This window comes from Oncorhynchus clarkii, chromosome 15, assembly GCF_045791955.1.
Source record: "Oncorhynchus clarkii lewisi isolate Uvic-CL-2024 chromosome 15, UVic_Ocla_1.0, whole genome shotgun sequence".
Classification (NCBI taxonomy): Eukaryota; Metazoa; Chordata; class Actinopteri; order Salmoniformes; family Salmonidae; genus Oncorhynchus; species Oncorhynchus clarkii.
Window position 1 is genome coordinate 5,069,353 of NC_092161.1, and position 20,044 is coordinate 5,089,396.

The 20,044-nt window shown below is 38.5% G+C and overlaps 1 protein-coding gene across 1 annotated transcript in view; it reads right to left on the reverse strand.

Annotated features, from left to right (window-relative positions):
* LOC139366872 (cysteine-rich secretory protein LCCL domain-containing 1-like) overlaps positions 1-16,763 on the reverse strand; it is a 54,267-nt gene extending 37,504 nt beyond the window's left edge. Inside the window, exon 1 of the mRNA XM_071104572.1 lies at positions 16,094-16,763. Within this exon, the coding sequence (XP_070960673.1) occupies positions 16,094-16,369 (276 nt within the window). The 5' untranslated portion in view covers positions 16,370-16,763. The remainder of the gene's footprint in view (positions 1-16,093) is intronic.
* Between the last annotated feature and the right edge of the window lie 3,281 nt (positions 16,764-20,044).

Below are 20,044 nucleotides of genomic sequence, written 5' to 3' on the forward strand. Positions count from 1 at the left end.
GAGGTGTTATAAAGATAGATCAGAGGTGTTTTAGAGAGAGATGTGAGGTGTTTTAGAGAGAGATGTGAGGTGTTATGGAGAGATGTGAGGTGTTTTAGAGAGATGTGGGGTGTTTTAGAGAGATATGTGGGGTGTTTTAGAGAGAGATGTGAGGTGTTTTAGAGAGAGATGTGAGGTGTTTTAGAGAGAGATGTGAGGTGTTTTAGAGAGATGTGGGGTGTTTTAGAGAGAGATGTGAGGTGTTTTAGAGAGATGTGAGGTGTTTTAGAGAGAGATGTGAGGTGTTTTAGAGAGAGATGTGAGGTGTTATAGAGAGGTGTGAGGTGTTTTTAGAGAGAGACGTGAGGTGTTATAAAGATAGATCAGAGGTGTTTTAGAGAGAGATGTGAGGTGTTTTAGAGAGTGATAGAGGTGTTATGGAGAGATGTGAGGTGTTTTAGAGAGATGTGGGGTGTTTTAGAGAGATATGTGGGGTGTTTTAGAGAGAGATGTGAGGTGTTTTAGAGAGAGATGTGAGGTGTTATGGAGAGATGTGAGGTGTTTTAGAGAGATGTGGTGTGTTTTAGAGAGATGTGGGGTGTTTTAGAGAGAGATGTGAGGTGTTTTAGAGAGATGTGAGGTGTTTTAGAGAGAGATGTGAGGTGTTTTAGAGAGAGATGTGAGGTGTTATGGAGAGATGTGAGGTGTTTTAGAGAGATGTGGGGTGTTTTAGAGAGATATGTGGGGTGTTTTAGAGAGAGATGTGAGGTGTTTTAGAGATAGATCAGAGGTGATTTAGAGAGAGATGTGAGGTGTTTTAGAGATATGTGAGGTGTTTTAGAGAGATGTGAGGTGTTTTAGAGAGAGATGTGAGGTGTTTTATAGAGAGATGTGATGTGTTTTAGAGAGATGTGAGGTGTTTTTGAGAGATTTGAGGTGTTTTAGAGAGAGATGTGAGGTGTTTTAGAGAGATGTGAGGTGTTTTATAGAGATGTGAGGTGTTTTATAGAGAGATGTGAGCTGTTTTAGAGAGATGTGAGGTGTTTTAGAGAGAGATGCGAGGTGTTTTAGAGATATGTGAGGTGTTTTAGAGAGATGTGAGGTGTTTTAGAGAGAGATTTGAGGTGTTTTAGAGAGATGTGAGGTGTTTTAGAGAGAGCTGTGAGGTGTTTTAGAGATATGTGAGGTGTTTTAGAGAGATGTGAGGTGTTTTAGAGAGAGATTTGAGGTGTTTTAGAGAGATGTGAGGTGTTTTAGAGAGAGCTGTGAGGTTTTTTAGAGAGAGATGTGAGGTGTTTTAGAGAGATGTGAGGTGTTTTAGAGAGAGATGTGAGGTGTTTTAGAGAGATGTGAGGCGTTATAGAGAGAGATGTGGGATTTTTTAGATAGAGATGTGAGGTGTTTTAGAGAGAGATGTGAGGTGTTTTAGAGAGAGATGTGAGGTGTTTTAGAGAGATGTGAGGTGTTTTAGAGAGAGATGTGAGGTGTTTTAGAGAGAGATGTGAGGTGTTTTAGAGAGATGTGAGGTGTTATAGAGAGAGATGTGGGATTTTTTAGACAGAGATATGAGGTGTTTAAGAGAGATGTGAGGTGTTTTAGAGAGATGTGAGGTGTTTTAGATAGATGTGAGGTGTTTTAGAGAGAGATGTGAGGTGTTTAAGAGAGATGTGAGGTGTTTTAAAGAGAGATGTGAGGTGTTTTAGAGAGATGTGAGGTGTTTTAGAGAGAGATGTGAGGTGTTTAAGAGAGATGTGAGGTGTTTTAAAGATGTGAGGTGTTTTAGAGAGATGTGAGGTGTTTTAGAGAGATGTGAGGTGTTTTATAGAGATGTGAGGTGTTTTATAGAGAGATGTGAGGTGTTTTAGAGAGATGTGAGGTGTTTTAGAGAGAGATGTGAGGTGTTTTATAGAGAGATGTGATGTGTTTTAGAGAGATGTGAGGTGTTTTTGAGAGATTTGAGGTGTTTTAGAGAGAGATGTGAGGTGTTTTAGAGAGATGTGAGGTGTTTTATAGAGATGTGAGGTGTTTTATAGAGAGATGTGAGGTGTTTTAGAGAGATGTGAGGTGTTTTAGAGAGAGATGCAAGGTGTTTTAGAGATATGTGAGGTGTTTTAGAGAGATGTGAGGTGTTTTAGAGAGAGATTTGAGGTGTTTTAGAGAGATGTGAGGTGTTTTAGAGAGAGCTGTGTGGTGTTTTAGAGATATGTGAGGTGTTTTAGAGAGAGATTTGAGGTGTTTTAGAGAGATGTGAGGTGTTTTAGAGAGAGCTGTGAGGTTTTTTAGAGAGAGATGTGAGGTGTTTTAGAGAGATGTGAGGTGTTTTAGAGAGAGATGTGAGGTGTTTTAGAGAGATGTGAGGCGTTATAGAGAGAGATGTGGGATTTTTTAGATAGAGATGTGAGGTGTTTTAGAGAGATGTGAGGTGTTATAGAGAGAGATGTGAGGTGTTTAAGAGAGATGTGAGGTGTTTTAGAGAGATGTGAGGTGTTTTAGAGAGAGCTGTGAGGTGTTTTAGAGAGAGATGTGAGGTGTTTTAGAGAGAGATGTGAGGTGTTTTAGAGAGAGATGTGAGGTGTTTTAGAGAGATGTGAGGTGTTTTAGAGAGAGAGATGTGAGGTGTTTTAGAGAGAGATGTGAGGTGTTTTAGAGAGATGTGAGGTGTTATAGAGAGAGATGTGGGATTTTTTAGACAGAGATGTGAGGTGTTTAAGAGAGATGTGAGGTGTTTTAGAGAGATGTGAGGTGTTTTATAGAGATGTGAGGTGTTTTATAGAGAGATGTGAGGTGTTTTAGAGAGATGTGAGGTGTTTTAGAGAGAGATGTGAGGTCTTTTAGAGAGATGTGAGGTGTTTTAGAGAGATGTAAGGTGTTATAGATAGAGATGTGAGGTGTTTTAGAGAGATGTGAGGTGTTTTAGAGAGAGATTTGAGGTGTTTTAGAGATGTGAGGTGTTTTAGAGAGATGTGAGGTGTTTTAGAGAGAGCTGTGAGGTGTTTTAGAGAGAGATGTGAAGTGTTTTAGAGAGATATGTGAGGTGTTTTAGAGAGAGATGTGAAGTGTTTTAGAGAGAGATGTGAGGTGTTTTAGAGAGATGTGAGGTGTTTAAGAGAGATGTGAGGTTTTTTAGAGAGAGATGTGAGGTGTTTTAGAGAGATGTGAGGTGTTTTAGAGAGATGTGAGGTGTTTTATAGAGATGTGAGGTGTTTTATAGAGATGTGAGGTGTTTAAGAGAGATGTGAGGTGTTTTAGAGAGAGATGTGAGGTCTTTTAGAGAGATGTGAGGTGTTTTAGAGAGATGTGAGGTGTTTTAGAGAGAGATTTGAGGTGTTTTAGAGATGTGAGGTGTTTTAGAGAGATGTGAGGTGTTTTAGAGAGAGCTGTGAGGTGTTTTAGAGAGAGATGTGAGGTGTTTTAGAGAGAGATGTGAGGTGTTTTAGAGAGAGATGTGAGGTGTTTTAGAGAGATGTGAGGTGTTTTAGAGAGAGATGTGAGGTGTTTTAGAGAGAGATGTGAGGTGTTTTAGAGAGATGTGAGGTGTTTTAGAGAGAGATGTGGGATTTTTTAGACAGAGATGTGAGGTGTTTTAGAGAGATGTAAGGTGTTATAGAGAGAGATGTGAGGTGTTTTAGAGAGATGTGAGGTGTTTTAGATAGATGTGAGGTGTTTTAGAGAGAGATGTGAGGTGTTTAAGAGAGATGTGAGGTGTTTTAGAGAGAGATGTGAGGTGTTTTAGAGAGATGTGAGGTGTTTTAGAGAGAGATGTGAGGTGTTTAAGAGAGATGTGAGGTGTTTTAGAGAGAGATGTGAGGTGTTTTAGAGAGAGATGTGAGATGTTTTAGAGAGATGCGAGGTGTTTTAGAGAGAGATGTGAGGTGTTTTAGAGAGATGTGAGGTGTTTTATAGAGTTGTGAGGTGTTTTAGAGAGATGTGAGGTGTTTTAGAGAGAGATGTGAGGTGTTTTAGAGAGATGTGAGGTGTTTTAGAGAGATGTTAGAAAAAGATAGGAGACAATGAGATGTAGAAAGAAGTTTTAAGAGACAGCAGACAGATAGACAGAGACAGAAGACAGATAGACAGAGACAGCAGACAGATACAGCAGACAGCAGACAGATAGACAGAGACAGCAGACAGATAGACAGAGACAGCAGACAGATAGACAGAGACAGCAGACAGATACAGCAGACAGCAGACAGATAGACAGAGAGAGCAGACAGATGGACAGAGACAGCAGACAGATAGACAGAGACAGCAGACAGATAGACAGAGACAGCAGACAGATAGACAGCAGACAGATAGACAGAGACAGATAGACAGAGACAGCAGACAGATAGACAGAGACAGCAGACAGATAGACAGAGACAGCAGACAGATAGACAGAGACAGCAGACAGATAGACAGAGACAGCAGACAGATAGACAGCAGACAGATAGACAGATAGATATATACAGCAGAAAGATAGACAGATTGACAGACACAGCAGACAGATAGACAGATAAATAGATACAGCAGACAGATAGACAGAGACAGCAGACAGCAGACAGAGACAGCAGACAGATAGACAGAGACAGCAGACAGATAGACAGAGACAGCAGACAGATAGACAGAGACAGAAGACAGATAGACAGAGACAGCAGACAGATAGACAGAGACAGCAGACAGATAGACAGAGACAGCAGACAGATAGACAGAGACAGCAGACAGATAGACAGAGACAGCAGACAGCAGACAGAGACAGCAGACAGATAGACAGAGACAGCAGACAGATAGACAGAGACAGCAGACAGATAGACAGAGACAGAAGACAGATAGACATAGACAGCAGACAGATAGACAGAGACAGCAGACAGATTGACAGCAGACAGATAGACAGAGACAGCAGACAGATAGACAGAGACAGCAGACAGATAGACAGAGACAGCAGACAGATAGGCAGCAGACAGATAGACAGAGACAGCAGACAGCAGACAGAGACAGCAGACAGATAGACAGAGACAGCAGACAGATAGACAGAGACAGCAGACAGATAGACAGAGACAGCAGACAGATAGACAGAGACAGCAGACAGATTTACAGCAGACAGATAGACAGATAGACAGATAGACAGAGACAGCAGACAGATTGACAGAGACAGCAGACAGATTGACAGAGACAGCAGACAGATAGACAGAGACAGCAGACAGATAGACAGCAGACAGATGGACAGAGACAGCAGACAGATAGACAGATAGACAGATACAGCAGACAGCAGACAGATAGACAGAGACAGCAGACAGATAGACAGAGACAGCAGACAGATAGACAGAGACAGATAGACAGCAGACAGATAGACAGAGACAGCAGACAGCAGACAGATAGACAGAGACAGCAGACAGATAGACAGAGACAGCAGACAGATAGACAGAGACAGATAGACAGCAGACAGATAGACAGAGACAGCAGACAGATAGACAGAGACAGCAGACAGATAGACAGATAGACAGATAGACAGAGACAGCAGACAGATAGACAGCAGACAGATAGACAGATAGACAGATAGACAGATAGACAGAGACAGCAGACAACAGCATCAATCCGACTTCATCTTTTTAAGAGATAAATACCAGTAGCACCCCTTATCCAACTGGCTTTGGGCCAAACCTAGCCTGACATCCCCTCTCCTCCCTGCTCCCAAGATGACATCTGTTTGCCATACAGTGCTTCAAACACTGTTTATATGTGTGGGTCGACAGTGGAGTGAGAGGGAATTCCTCTGTCACGTTGGGCTAGTCTAAACCAGGGCCGTAATAGGAGCAGAGCAGGATGGACCACTGAAGAGTGAGAGAGCAGAACCAGGGAATTCTACAGACAGACAGACAGACAGACAGACAGACAGACAGACAGACAGACAGACAGACAGACAGAGAGGGCTCTTACATGTTGCCACAAGAAAATGACAACCAGTGCAGAATAAACACCATTGTAAATACAGCCCATATTTATTTTCCCTTTTGTACTTTAACTAGTTGCACATCGTTACAAATTATATAGACATAATACGACATTTGAAATGTCTTTTTTAACTTCTGTGCGTGTAATTTTTTATTTCACTTTTGTTTGTAATCTATTTCACTTGCTTTGGCAATGTAAACATAAGTTTCCCATGCCAATAAAACCCCTTACATTTTATTTAAATTTAATATAGAGAGAGAGAGAGAAGGAGAGCTAGAAGCCTTGTCCAGAAGCTAATCAGTTAAGCTTGTCAGACTGTATTGGAAATGACAGCAGTCCGTTTCACTGATCTGAGCTCATTTTATCCTTCTTTCAAAGGACAGCTGTGGTACAATTTCTGGAGAGGAACTATACTGACTTATTGATAAATGTTGATGATTCTCGTTCTTATTACTCTCTATTTCTCTCTCTCTCTCTCTGTCTCTCTCTCTCTCTCTCTCTCTCTCTCTCTCTCTCCCTCTCTCTCCCTCTCTCTCTCTCCCTCTCTCTCTCTCTCTCAATTCAATTCAATTCAATTCAAGGGCTTTATTGGCATGGGAAACATGTGTTAACATTGCCAAAGCAAGTGAGGTAGATAAGATATGAAGTGAATATATAAAGTGAAATAAACAATACAAATTAACAGTAAACATTACACATACAGAAGTTTCAAAACAATAAAGACATTACAAATGTCATATTATATATACATATCTATATACACAGTGTTTTAACAATGTACAAATGGTAAAGGACACAAGATAAAATAAATAAACATAAATATGGGTTGTATTTACAATGGTGTGTGTTCTTCACTGGTTGCCCTTTTCTCGTGGCAACATGTCACAAATCTTGCTGCTGTGATGGAACACTGTGGTATTTCACCCAGTAGATATGGGAGTTTATCAACATTGGGTTTGTTTTTGAATTCTTTGTGGATCTGTGTAATCTGAGGGAAATATGTCTCTCTAATATGGTCATACATTGGGCAGGAGGTTAGGAAGTGCAGCTCAGTTTCCACCTAATTTTGTGGGCAGTGAGCACATAGCCTGTCTTCTCTTGAGAGCCATGTCTGCCTACGGCGGCCTTTCTCAATAGCAAGGCTATGCTCACTGAGTCTGTACATAGTCAAAGCTTTCCTTAATTTTGGGTCAGTCACAGTGGTCAGGTATTCTGCCGCTGTGTACTCTCTGTTTAGGGCCAAATCTCCCTCTCTCTCTCTCTCTCTCTCTCTCTCTCTCTGTGTGTGTTCTCCTCCCTCTCTTTATCTCTTCACCTCTCTCTCTCCTTGTCTACTCTCTCTTCATCTCTCTCTCTTCCTGTCTACTTTCTCTCCACCTCTCTCTCCCTGTCTCCTCTCTCCACCTCTCTCTCCCTGTCTCCTCTCTCTCCACCTCTCTCTCCCTGTCTCCTCTCTCTCCACCTCTCTCTCTCCCTGTCTCCTCTCTCTTCATCTCTCTCTCCCTGTCTCCTCTCTCTCCACCTCTCTCTCTCTCCCTGTCTCCTCTCTCTTCACCTCTCTCTCTCCCTGTCTACTCTCTCTTCATCTCTCTCTCTCCCTGTCTCCTCTCTCCACCTCTCTCTCACTGTCTCCTCTCTCCACCTCTCTCTCCCTGTCTCCTCTCTCTCCACCTCTCTCTCCCTGTCTCCTTTCTCTCCACCTTTCTCTCTCCCTGTCTCCTCTCTCTTCCTGTCTCCTCTCTCTCCACCTCTCTCTCTCCCTGTCCCCTCTCTCTTCACCTCTCTCTCCATGTCTCTTCTCTCTTCACCTCTCTCCCTCCCTCTCTCCTCACTCTCTTTTCTCTCTTCGCCTCCCTCTTTCCATCTCTCCTCTGCCCTCTGGTTAAATAAGTAGAGCTGCCTGGTTTACTGCAGCCTCAGCATTTCTCTGGAGCAGGCCTCAACAAGGGGAGGCTGCCAGGCAGAACCGCAGACACACATATACACACACACACATCGTCACGTTACACACACATTAACGGGCCCACATGAGCACACGTATGCCATTGTCCACACACACACTGACACGCATACAGACACACACACACACGCACACACACACACACACACACACACACACACACACACACACGCACACACACACACAGACATACCATCGCCTCTTAATTATATGATCACATGGCCATTATTCCAAGTCATTATTCCATCTAATTACAGAGACATACAGTACGCAGACTGTTAGTTAGGGCTCTATACTGTATTCCACTGGGAATGGAGCCTAAAACCAACTGGTGAACAGGTCATATCCTGCACAGGCTTATTTCACACTGTAGCACACAGGGAAAACAGGATACCACTAACCTACAGTATACAGTATACCACTATCTACAGTATACCACTATCTACAGTATACAGTATACCACTATCTACAGTATACAGTATACCACTATCTACAGTATACCACCATCTACAGTATACAGTATACCACTATCTACAGTATACCACTATCTACAGTATACAGTATACCACTAACTACAGTATACCACTATCTACAGTATACAGTATACCACTATCTACAGTATACCACTATCTACAGTATACAGTATACCACTATCTACAGTATACATTATACCACTATCTACAGTATACAGAATACCACTATCTACAGTATACAGTATACCACTATCTACAGTATACAGTATACCACTATCTACAGTATAGAGTATACCACTATCTACAGTATACCACTATCTACAGTATACAGTATACCACTATCTACAGTATACATTATACCACAATCTACAGTATACAGTATACCACTATCTACAGTATACATTATACCACTATCTACAGTATACAGAATACCACTATCTACATTATACCACTATCTACAGTATACAGAATACCACTATCTACAGTATACCACCATCTACAGTATACAGTATACCACTATCTACAGTATACCACTATCTACAGTGTACAGTATACCACTATCTACAGTATACAGTATACCACTATCTACAGTATACAGTATACCACTATCTACAGTATACAGTATACCACTATCTACAGTATACAGTATACCACTATCTATAGTTTACCACTATCTACAGTATTCCACTATCTACAGCATACAGTACACCACTATCTACAGTATACCACCATTTACAGTATACAGTATACCACTATCTACAGTATACCACTATCTACAGTGTACAGTATACCACTATCTACAGTATACCACTATCTACAGTATACAGTATACCACTATCTACAGTATACCACTATCTACAGTATACCACTATCTACAGTATACCACTATCTACAGTATACCACTATCTACAGTATGCCACTATCTACAATATACAGTATACCACTATCTACAGTTTACCACTATCTACAGTATACAGTACACCACTATCTACAGTATACAGTATACCGCTATCTACAGTATACCACTATCTACAGTATATCACTATCTACAGTATACAGTATGCAGAATACCACTAACCTACAGTATACAGTATACCACCATCTACAGTATACCACTATCTACAGTATACAGTATACCACCATCTACAGTATACCACTATCAACAGTATACAGTATACCACTATCTACAGTATACAGTATACCACTATTTACAGTATACAGTATACCACTATCTACAGTATACAGTATACCACTATCAACAGTATACAGTATACCACTATCTACAGTATACAGTATACCGTATACCAATAACCTACTGTATAGGGTATACAGTATACCACTAACCTACAGTGTACAGTATACAGTATACCACTAACCTACAGTATACAGTATACCACTAACCTACAGTATACAGTATACCGTGTACCACTAACCCACAGTACACAGTATACAGTATACCACTATCTATAGTATACAGTATACCACTATCTACAGCATACCACTATCTACAGTATACAGTATACCACTATCTACAGAATACAGTATACCACTATCTACAGTATACAGTATACCACTATCTACAGTATACATTATACCACTATCTACAGTATACATTATACCACTATCTACATTATACAGTATACCACTATCTACATTATACCACTATCTACAGTATACAGTATACCACTATCTACAGTATACAGTATACCACTATCTACAGTATACAGTATACCACTATCTACAGTATACCACTATCAACAGTATACAGTATACCACTATCTACAGTATACAGTATACCACTATCTACAGTATACCACTATCTACAGTATACAGTATACCACTATCTACATTATACCACTATCTACAGTATACAGTATACCACTATCTACAGTATACCACTATCTACAGTATACAGTATACCACTATCTACAGTATACCACTATCTACAGTATACATTATACCACTATCTACAGCATACCACTATCTACAGTATACAGTATACCACTATCTACAGAATACAGTATACCACTATCTACAGTATACAGTATACCACTATCTACAGTATACATTATACCACTATCTACATTATACAGTATACCACTATCTACAGAATACAGTATACCACTATCTACAGTATACAGTATGCCACTATCTACATTATACCACTATCTACAGTATACAGTATACCACTATCTACAGTATACAGTATACCACTATCTACAGTATACAGTATACCACTATCTACAGTATACAGTATACCACTATCTACATTATACCACTATCTACAGTATACAGTATACCACTATCTACAGTATACCACTATCTACAGTATACAGTATACCACTATCTACATAATACCACTATCTACAGTATACAGTATACCACTATCTACAGTATACATTAATCCACTATCTACAGTATACCACTATCTACAGTATACAGTATACCACTATCTACAGTATACAGTATACCACTATCTACATTATACCACTATCTACAGTATACAGTATTCCACTATCTACATTATACAGTATACCACTATCTACATTATACAGTATATCACTATCTACAGTATACAGAATACCACTATCTACATTATACAGTATACCACTATCTACATTATACAGTATACCACCATCTACATTATACCACTATCTACAGTATACAGTATACCACTGTCTCAGTATACAGTATACCACTATCTACAGTATACCACTATCTACATTATACCACTATCTACAGTATACAGTAAACCACTATCTCAGTATACAGTATACCACTATCTACAGTATACAGTATACCACTATCTCAGTATACAGTATACCACTATCTACAGTATACAGTATACCACTATCTACAGTATACAGTATACCACTATCTACAGTATACCACTATCTCAGTATACAGTATACCACTATCTACATTATACAGTATACCACTATCTACATTATACCACTATCTACAGTATACAGTATACCACTATCTCAGTATACAGTATACCACTATCTCAGTATACAGTATACCACTATCTACAGTATACCACTATCTACAGTATACAGTATACCACTATCTACAGTATACAGTATACCACTATCTACAGTATACCACTATCTACAGTATACAGTATACCACTATCTACATAATACCACTATCTACAGTATACATTATACCACTATCTACATTATACCACTATCTACAGTATACATTATACCACTATCTACAGTATACAGAATACCACTATCTACAGTATACAGTATACCACTATCTACATTATACCACTATCTACAGTATACAGTATACCACTATCTACAGTATACCACTATCTACAGTATACCACTATCTACATAATACCACTATCTACAGTATACAGTATACCACTATCTTCATTATAACACTATCTACAGTATACAGTATACCACTATCTACAGTATACCACTATCTAAAGTATACAGTATACCACTATCTACAGTATACCACTATCTACAGTATACAGTATACCACTATCTACAGTATACATTATACCACTATCTACAGTATACAGAATACCACTATCTACAGTATACAGTATACCACTATCTACAGTATACCACTACCTACAGTATACAGTATACCACTAACTACAGTATACAGAATACCACTATCTACAGTATACAGTATAACACTGTCTACATTATACCACTATCTACAGTATACAGTATACCACTATCTACAGTATACCACTATCTACCTTATACAGTATACCACTATCTACAGAATACAGTATACCACTAAACTAAAGTACACAGTATAACACTATCTACAGTATACAGTATACCACTATCTAAAGTATACCACTATCTACAGTATACAGTATACCACTATCTAAAGTATACCACTATCTACAGAATACAGTATACCACTATCTAAAGTATACCACTATCTACAGTATACAGTATACCATTATCTACAGTATACAGTATACCACTATCTACAGTATACATTATACCACTATCTACAGTATACAGAATACCACTATCTACAGTATACAGTATACCATTATCTACATCATACCACTATCTACAGTATACATTATACAACCATTTACAGTATACAGTATACCACTATCTACAATATACAGTAAACCACTATCTACAGTATACAGTTTACCATTATCTACAGTATACAGTATACAACCATCTACAGTATACCACTATCTACAGTATACCACTATCTACAGTATACCACTATCTACATAATACCACTATCTACAGTATACAGTATACCACTATCTACATTATACCACTATCTACAGTATACAGTATACCACTATCTACAGTATACCACTATCTACAGTATACAGTATACCACTATCTACAGTATACCACTATCTACAGTATACAGTATACCACTATCTACAGTATACCACTATCTACAGAATACAGTATACCACTAAACTAAAGTACACAGTATAACACTATCTACAGTATACAGTATACCACTATCTAAAGTATACCACTATCTACAGTATACAGTATACCACTATCTAAAGTATACCACTATCTACAGTATACAGTATACCACTATCTAAAGTATACCACTATCTACAGTATACAGTAATCCATTATCTACAGTATACAGTATACCACTATCTACAGTATACATTATACCACTATCTACAGTATACAGAATACCACTATCTACAGTATACAGTATACCATTATCTACATTATACCACTATCTACAGTATACATTATACAACCATTTACAGTATACAGTATACCACTATCTACAATATACAGTATACCACTATCTACAGTATACAGTTTACCATTATCTACAGTATACAGTATACAACCATCTACAGTATACCACTATCTACAGTATACAGTACCACTATCTACAGTATACAGTATACCACTATCTACAGTATACAGTATACCACTATCTACAGTATACAGTATACCACTATCTACAGTATACAGTATACCACTAAATACAGTATACCACTATCTACAGTATACAGTATACCACTATCTACAGTATACAGTATACCACTATCTACTGTAAACCACTATCTACAGTATACATTATTCCACTATCTAAAGTATACCACTATCTACGGTATACAGTATACCACTATCTACAGTATACAGTATACCACTATCTACAGTATACCACTATCTACAGTATACAGTATAACACTATCTACAGTATACCTCTATCTACAGTATACAGTATACCATTATCTATAGTATACAGTATACCACTATCTACAGTATACCACTATCTACAGTATACAGTATACCACTATCAACAGTATACAGTATACCACTATCTACAGTATGCAGTATACAACTATCAACAGTAGACAGTATACCACTATCTACAGTATACAGTATACCACCATCTACAGTATACCACTATATACAGTATACAGTACCACTATCTACAGTATACAGTATACCATTATCTACAGTATGCCACTATCTATAGTATACAGTATACCACTATCTACAGTATACCACTATCTACAGTATACAGTATACCACTATCAACAGTATACATTATACCACTATCTACAGAATCAGTATACCACTATCAACAGTATACAGTATACCACTATCTACAGTATACAACTATCTACAGTCTACATTATACAGTAAACCACTATCTACAGTATCCAGTATACAGTATACCACTATCTACAGTATACAGTATACCACTATCGACAGTATACCACGATCTACAGTATACAGTATACCACTATCTACATAATACCACTATCTACAGTATACAGTATATCACTATCTACGGTATACAGTATACCACTATCTACAGTATACAGTATACCATTATCTACAGTATACAGTATACAGTATACCACTATCTACAGTATACCACTATCTACAGTATACAGTATACAGTATACGACTATCTACAGTATAAAGAATACAGTATACCACTATCTACAGTATACAGTATACCACTATCTACAGTATACCACTATCTACAGTATACAGTATTCCACTATCTACAGTATACCGCTATCTACAGTATTCAGTACACCACTATCTACAGTATACCATGATCTACAGTGTACAGTTTACCACTATCTACAGTATACAGTATACCACTATCTACAGTATACCACTATCTACAATATACAGTATACCACTATCTATAGTATACCACTATCTCAGTATACAGTTTACAACTATCTACAATGTACAGTATCCACTATCTAATGTATACAGTATGCCACTATCTACAGTATACAGTATACCACTAACTACAGTATGCCACTATCTACAGTATACAGTGTGCCACTATCTACAGTATACAGTATACCACTATCTACAGTATACCACTATCTACAGTATACAGTATACCACTAACTACAGTATACATAATACCACTCTCTACAGTATACAGTATAGCACTATCTACAGTATACCACTATCTACAGTATACAGTATACCACTATCTACAGTATACAGTGTGCCACTATCTACAGTATACAGTATACCACTATCTACAGTATACCACTATCTACAGTATACAGTATACCACTAACTACAGTATACAGAATACCACTCTCTACAGTATACAGTATACCACTATCTACAGTATACAGTATACCACTATCTACAGTATACATTATACGACTATCTACAGTATACCACTATCTACAGTATACAGTATACCACTATCTACAGTATACAGTATACCACTATCTACAGTATACAGTATACCACTATCTACAGTATACCACTATCTACAGTATACCACTACATACAGTATACAGTATACCACTATCAACAGTATGCCACTATCTACAGTATACAGTATGCCACTATCTACAGTATACAGAATACCACTATCTACAGTATACCACTATCTACAGTATACAGTATACCACTAACTACAGTATACAGAATACCACTATCTACAGTATACCACTATCTACAGTATACAGTATACCACTAACTACAGTATACAGAATACCACTCTCTACAGTATACAGTATACCACTATCTACAGTATACAGTATACCACTATCTACAGTATACAGTATACCACTATCTACAGTATACCACTATCTACAGTATACAGTATACCACTAACTACAGTATACAGAATACCACTCTCTACAGTATACAGTATACCACTATCTACAGTATACAGTATACCACTATCTACAGTATACAGTATACCACTATCTACAGTATACCACTATCTACAGTATACAGTATACCACTATCTACAGTATACCACTATCTACAGTATACAGTATACCACTAACTACAGTATACAGAATATCACTCTCTACAGTATACCACTATCTACAGTATACCACTATCTACAGTATACAGTATACCACTATCTACAGTATACCACTAACTACAGTATACAGAATGCCACTAACTACAGTATACAGAATACCACTATCTACAGTATACAGTATACCACTATCTACAGTATACCACTAACTCCAGTATACAGAATACCACTAACTACGGTATACAGTATACCACTATCTACAGTATACAGTATACCACTATCTATAGTATACCACTATCTCAGTATACAGTATACCACTATCTACAGTATACCACTATCTACAGTATACAGTATACCACTAACTACAGTATCTACAGGATGTGCGTGTGTGTGTGTGTTCATGCGTGCATACGTGTGTATGTGTGTGTGTGTGTGTGTGTGTGTGTGTGTGTGTGTGTGTGTGTGTGTGTGTGTGTGTGTGCGTGTCCCATACCATGTGTTCCATGTTAGCAGCAGGTGGGTGGACCTGTCCTCTTAGCTTGTTGTGCAGATCTAGTATGGCGCTCATGTCTGCCTCTGTGATGGCCCTCTTCCCTCTCTGCTTGGCCTGCCACCAGTCCCCCTCTTCAACAAAGTACTTCTCCAGAATACCATCCCAGCCAAGGGCCGTACCGTTACCGCGGTTACCGTTCCCAATCAACACCGTGGAGACGGAGGCGTGGAACGCCAGTAGCATGGACGCTCCCCTTAGCCAGTCCCAGGATATCATGACCGATGGAGGGAGGGATGAATGGATTAATGGATCGATGAATAGATGGATGGACAGACTGATGACCTTTACAACTGTGGAGCCTTGGGTAAGCTGGATGAACGATGGAATCCCTCCTCTCCTTTGTGTCCTGGTGTAGAGGGAGAGCTTCCTGGAGTAGAGGGAGAGATTCCTGGTGTAGAGGGAGAGATTCCTGGTGTAGAGGGAGAGATGCCTGGTGTAGAGGGAGAGATTCCTGGAGTAGAGGGAGAGATTCCTGGAGTAGAGGGAGAGATTCCTGCTGTAGAGGGAGAGATTCCTGCTGTAGAGGGAGAGATTCCCGGTGTAGAGGGAGAGATGCCTGGTGTAGAGGGAGAGATTCTTTTTGTACAGGGAGATATTCCTGCGTAGAGGGAGAGATGAGGGAGAAGGAAATAAAGTTATTGGCCGGGCTTAACAACCTGTATCGAGTTTTGCTAAATAACTTGAGTCAATATTGATTTTGGTAGGTACAGTGGATCGGAGAGCGGTGGTGTTGGCTCGTGGCCAGTGTTATAGTTTGGGAGACTGTTGGGGTTTGCTAGGGGTAAATTGTGGAGATGTAGTGATTCACCCATACTCATCGATCCCCAATTCAAATTTTGAAGATGTGTTAAGATATGTTTAAGATGAGTTAAGATGTGTTTAAGATGAGTTAAGATGTGTTTAAGATGAGTTAAGATGAGTTAAGATGTGTTAAGATGTGTTAAGATGTGTTTTATTAAGATGTGTTTAAGATGAGTTAAGATGTGTTAAGATGTGTTAAGATGAGTTTAAGATGAGTTAACATGAGTTAAGATGTATTTAAGATGAGGTAAGATGAGTTAAGATGTGTTAAGATGTGTTAAGATGTGTTTAAGATGAGTTAAGATGTGTTAAGATGTGTTAAGATGTGTTAAGATGTGTTTAAGATGAGTTAAGATGAGTTAAGATGTGTTTAAGATGTGTTTAAGATGAGTTAAGATGTGTTAAGATGTGTTAAGATGAGTTCAGATGTGTTAAGATGTGTTAAGATGTGTTAAGATGTGTTAAGATGAGTTAAGATGTGTTTAAGATGAGTTAAGATGTGTTTAAGATGTGTTAAGATGAGTTAAGATGAGTTAAGATGTGTTAAGATGTGTTAAGATGAGTTCAGATGTGTTAAGATGTGTTAAGATGTGTTAAGATGTGTTAAGATGTGTTAAGATGAGTTAAGATGAGTTCAGATGTGTTAAGATGTGTTAAGATATGTTAAGATGTGTTAAGATGTCTGTGGGAGCCCAAACCAATCTAGATGAAGCATTGGCCAGAATCCTTCATGAAACCTAGTGCCATCCTACTCAGTGGCTGTTTACAGTTCCAAGGAAACAACCCACTGCTCGTGTTTTCAACTTCCAAGCACATTTTCATGCAAAGTCGACAGATTTCTCCTTTAGCTCAGGAATAAAATTACCCTATATCCAATTGGAATGGATGTAATTTTGCATTATGCTCACGCAGACAGACAGACAGACAGACAGACAGACAGACAGACAGACAGGCAGACAGACAGACAGACAGATAGACAGACAGATAGATAGATAGATAGATAGATAGATAGATAGATAGATAGATAGATAGATAGATAGATAGATAGATAGATAGATAGATAGATAGATAGATAGATAGATAGATAGATAGATACATATATAGATAGACAGATAGATAGATAGATAGATAGATAGATAGATAGATAGATAGATAGATAGATAGATAGATAGATAGACAGATAGATAGATATATAGACAGATAGATAGATAGATAGACAGACAGACAGACAGACAGACAGACAGACAGACAGACAGACAGACAGACAGATAGATAGACAGATAGATAGATAGATAGATAGATAGATAGATAGATAGATAGATAGATAGATAGATACATACATACATACATACATACATACATACAGAGACATATTTCCCTCAGATTACACAGATCCACAAAGAATTCGAAAACAAATCCAATTTTGATAAACTCCCATATCTACTGGGTGAAATTCCACAGTGTGCCATCACAGCAGCAAGATTTGTGACCTGTTGCCACGAGAAAAGGGCAACCAGTGAAGAACACACACCATTGTAAATACAACCCATATTTATGTTTATTTATTTTATCTTGTGTCCTTTACCATTTGTACATTGTTAAAACACTGTGTATGTATAGATATATATATATAATATGACATTTGTAATGTCTTTATTGTTTTGAAACTTCTGTATGTGTAATGTTTACTGTTCATTTTCATTGTTTATTTCACTTTATATATTCACTTTATATATTATCTACCTCACTTGCTTTGGCAATGTTAACACATGTTTCCCATGCCAATAAAGCCCTTGAATTGAATTGAATTGAATAGACAGATAGATAGATAGATAGATAGATAGATAGATAGATAGGATTACCCAACTTCAACTCATCAGCTCCCTGCATCATTGACTCTTTATGTTAGTTTAGGGAACTCTTTTTTTGGGGGGGGGGGGGAACTCAGTGACCTCCAGGGAAATAGCCTTGTGGTATTTGATATCGGTAACTGGATTTAAACCAACAATCCTCTTTGCCGCAACACGTGCGCAAAAATGGATGGAATAGTTTGAACACGGGCTACAGTAGTGCACATATGCACAGGACAAACTAAGATGCCCATATGCATGTTTTTCTTGATACTGTTATAGGGTTTTAATTTAAATTCCGTGAAACGAAAACTTTTATTCCATAAAAATATGTTCAATCTCAATAAAAGGTAAATTAGTAAACTTTATAAATATATTTTATTTATTTATTTACCTTTGATCAATTTCAAATGACGCTGAAATAGCTGGAATAAACGCTGTTCGAGTGACAGTCGGACGCAGCCTCACGTCAGCTGAAGTTTAACGACCAGGAAAAAGCCATTTCCTCCCGCCACGCAGTTCTGCTTCACAAATGCGATTGACTCTGCACGGTTGTCGCAAAATAAAGTCCCGTGTGAATTGAAGAAATAGCTGCACACTTCACAAAGTCGTTTTGAGCTGGATCTTTTTGACTTCACTCGGCAGGAAGGAATCTTGAACTCCAAAGCCTCCAAAAAACCATTCAGTACATGTATCCTCAACTCAGACCACACCTCTCAAAAGTTATAACACAGCCCACTCGTTTTACCTGGCAAACCAGCCAGCGGGAACAACCGTGTGTGTGTTGTTTCGGTGTGTGTGTGTGTGTGTGTGTGTTGTTTCGGTGTGTGTGTGTATGTGTGTGTGTGTGTGTGCGCGTGCGTGCGTGCGTGTGTGTGTGTGTGTGTGTCTGTGTGTGTGTGTGTGTGCGTGTGTAAACACAGTGTGATGAAAATGGGAAATAGACGACATGGTTACTGTGAAGGCCAGAGAGAGACTTGTGTTGATCACATTGAGGCTTCACAGAAACAAGTTTACATCCCAAATGACACCCTAGTCCCTATAGTGCACTGGGTTTGAACAGAGCCCCAGGTCAAAAGGTTGTGATCTGTTAAAGGGATTAGAATGTCATTTAGGACCAAAACCATTTGCAACATGGGTGCCATAGAGACTGGCATGTTGTCCCTTCAACAGTATAACATAATGATCTACACACACACCGAAACAACACACACACACACACACACACACACACACACAC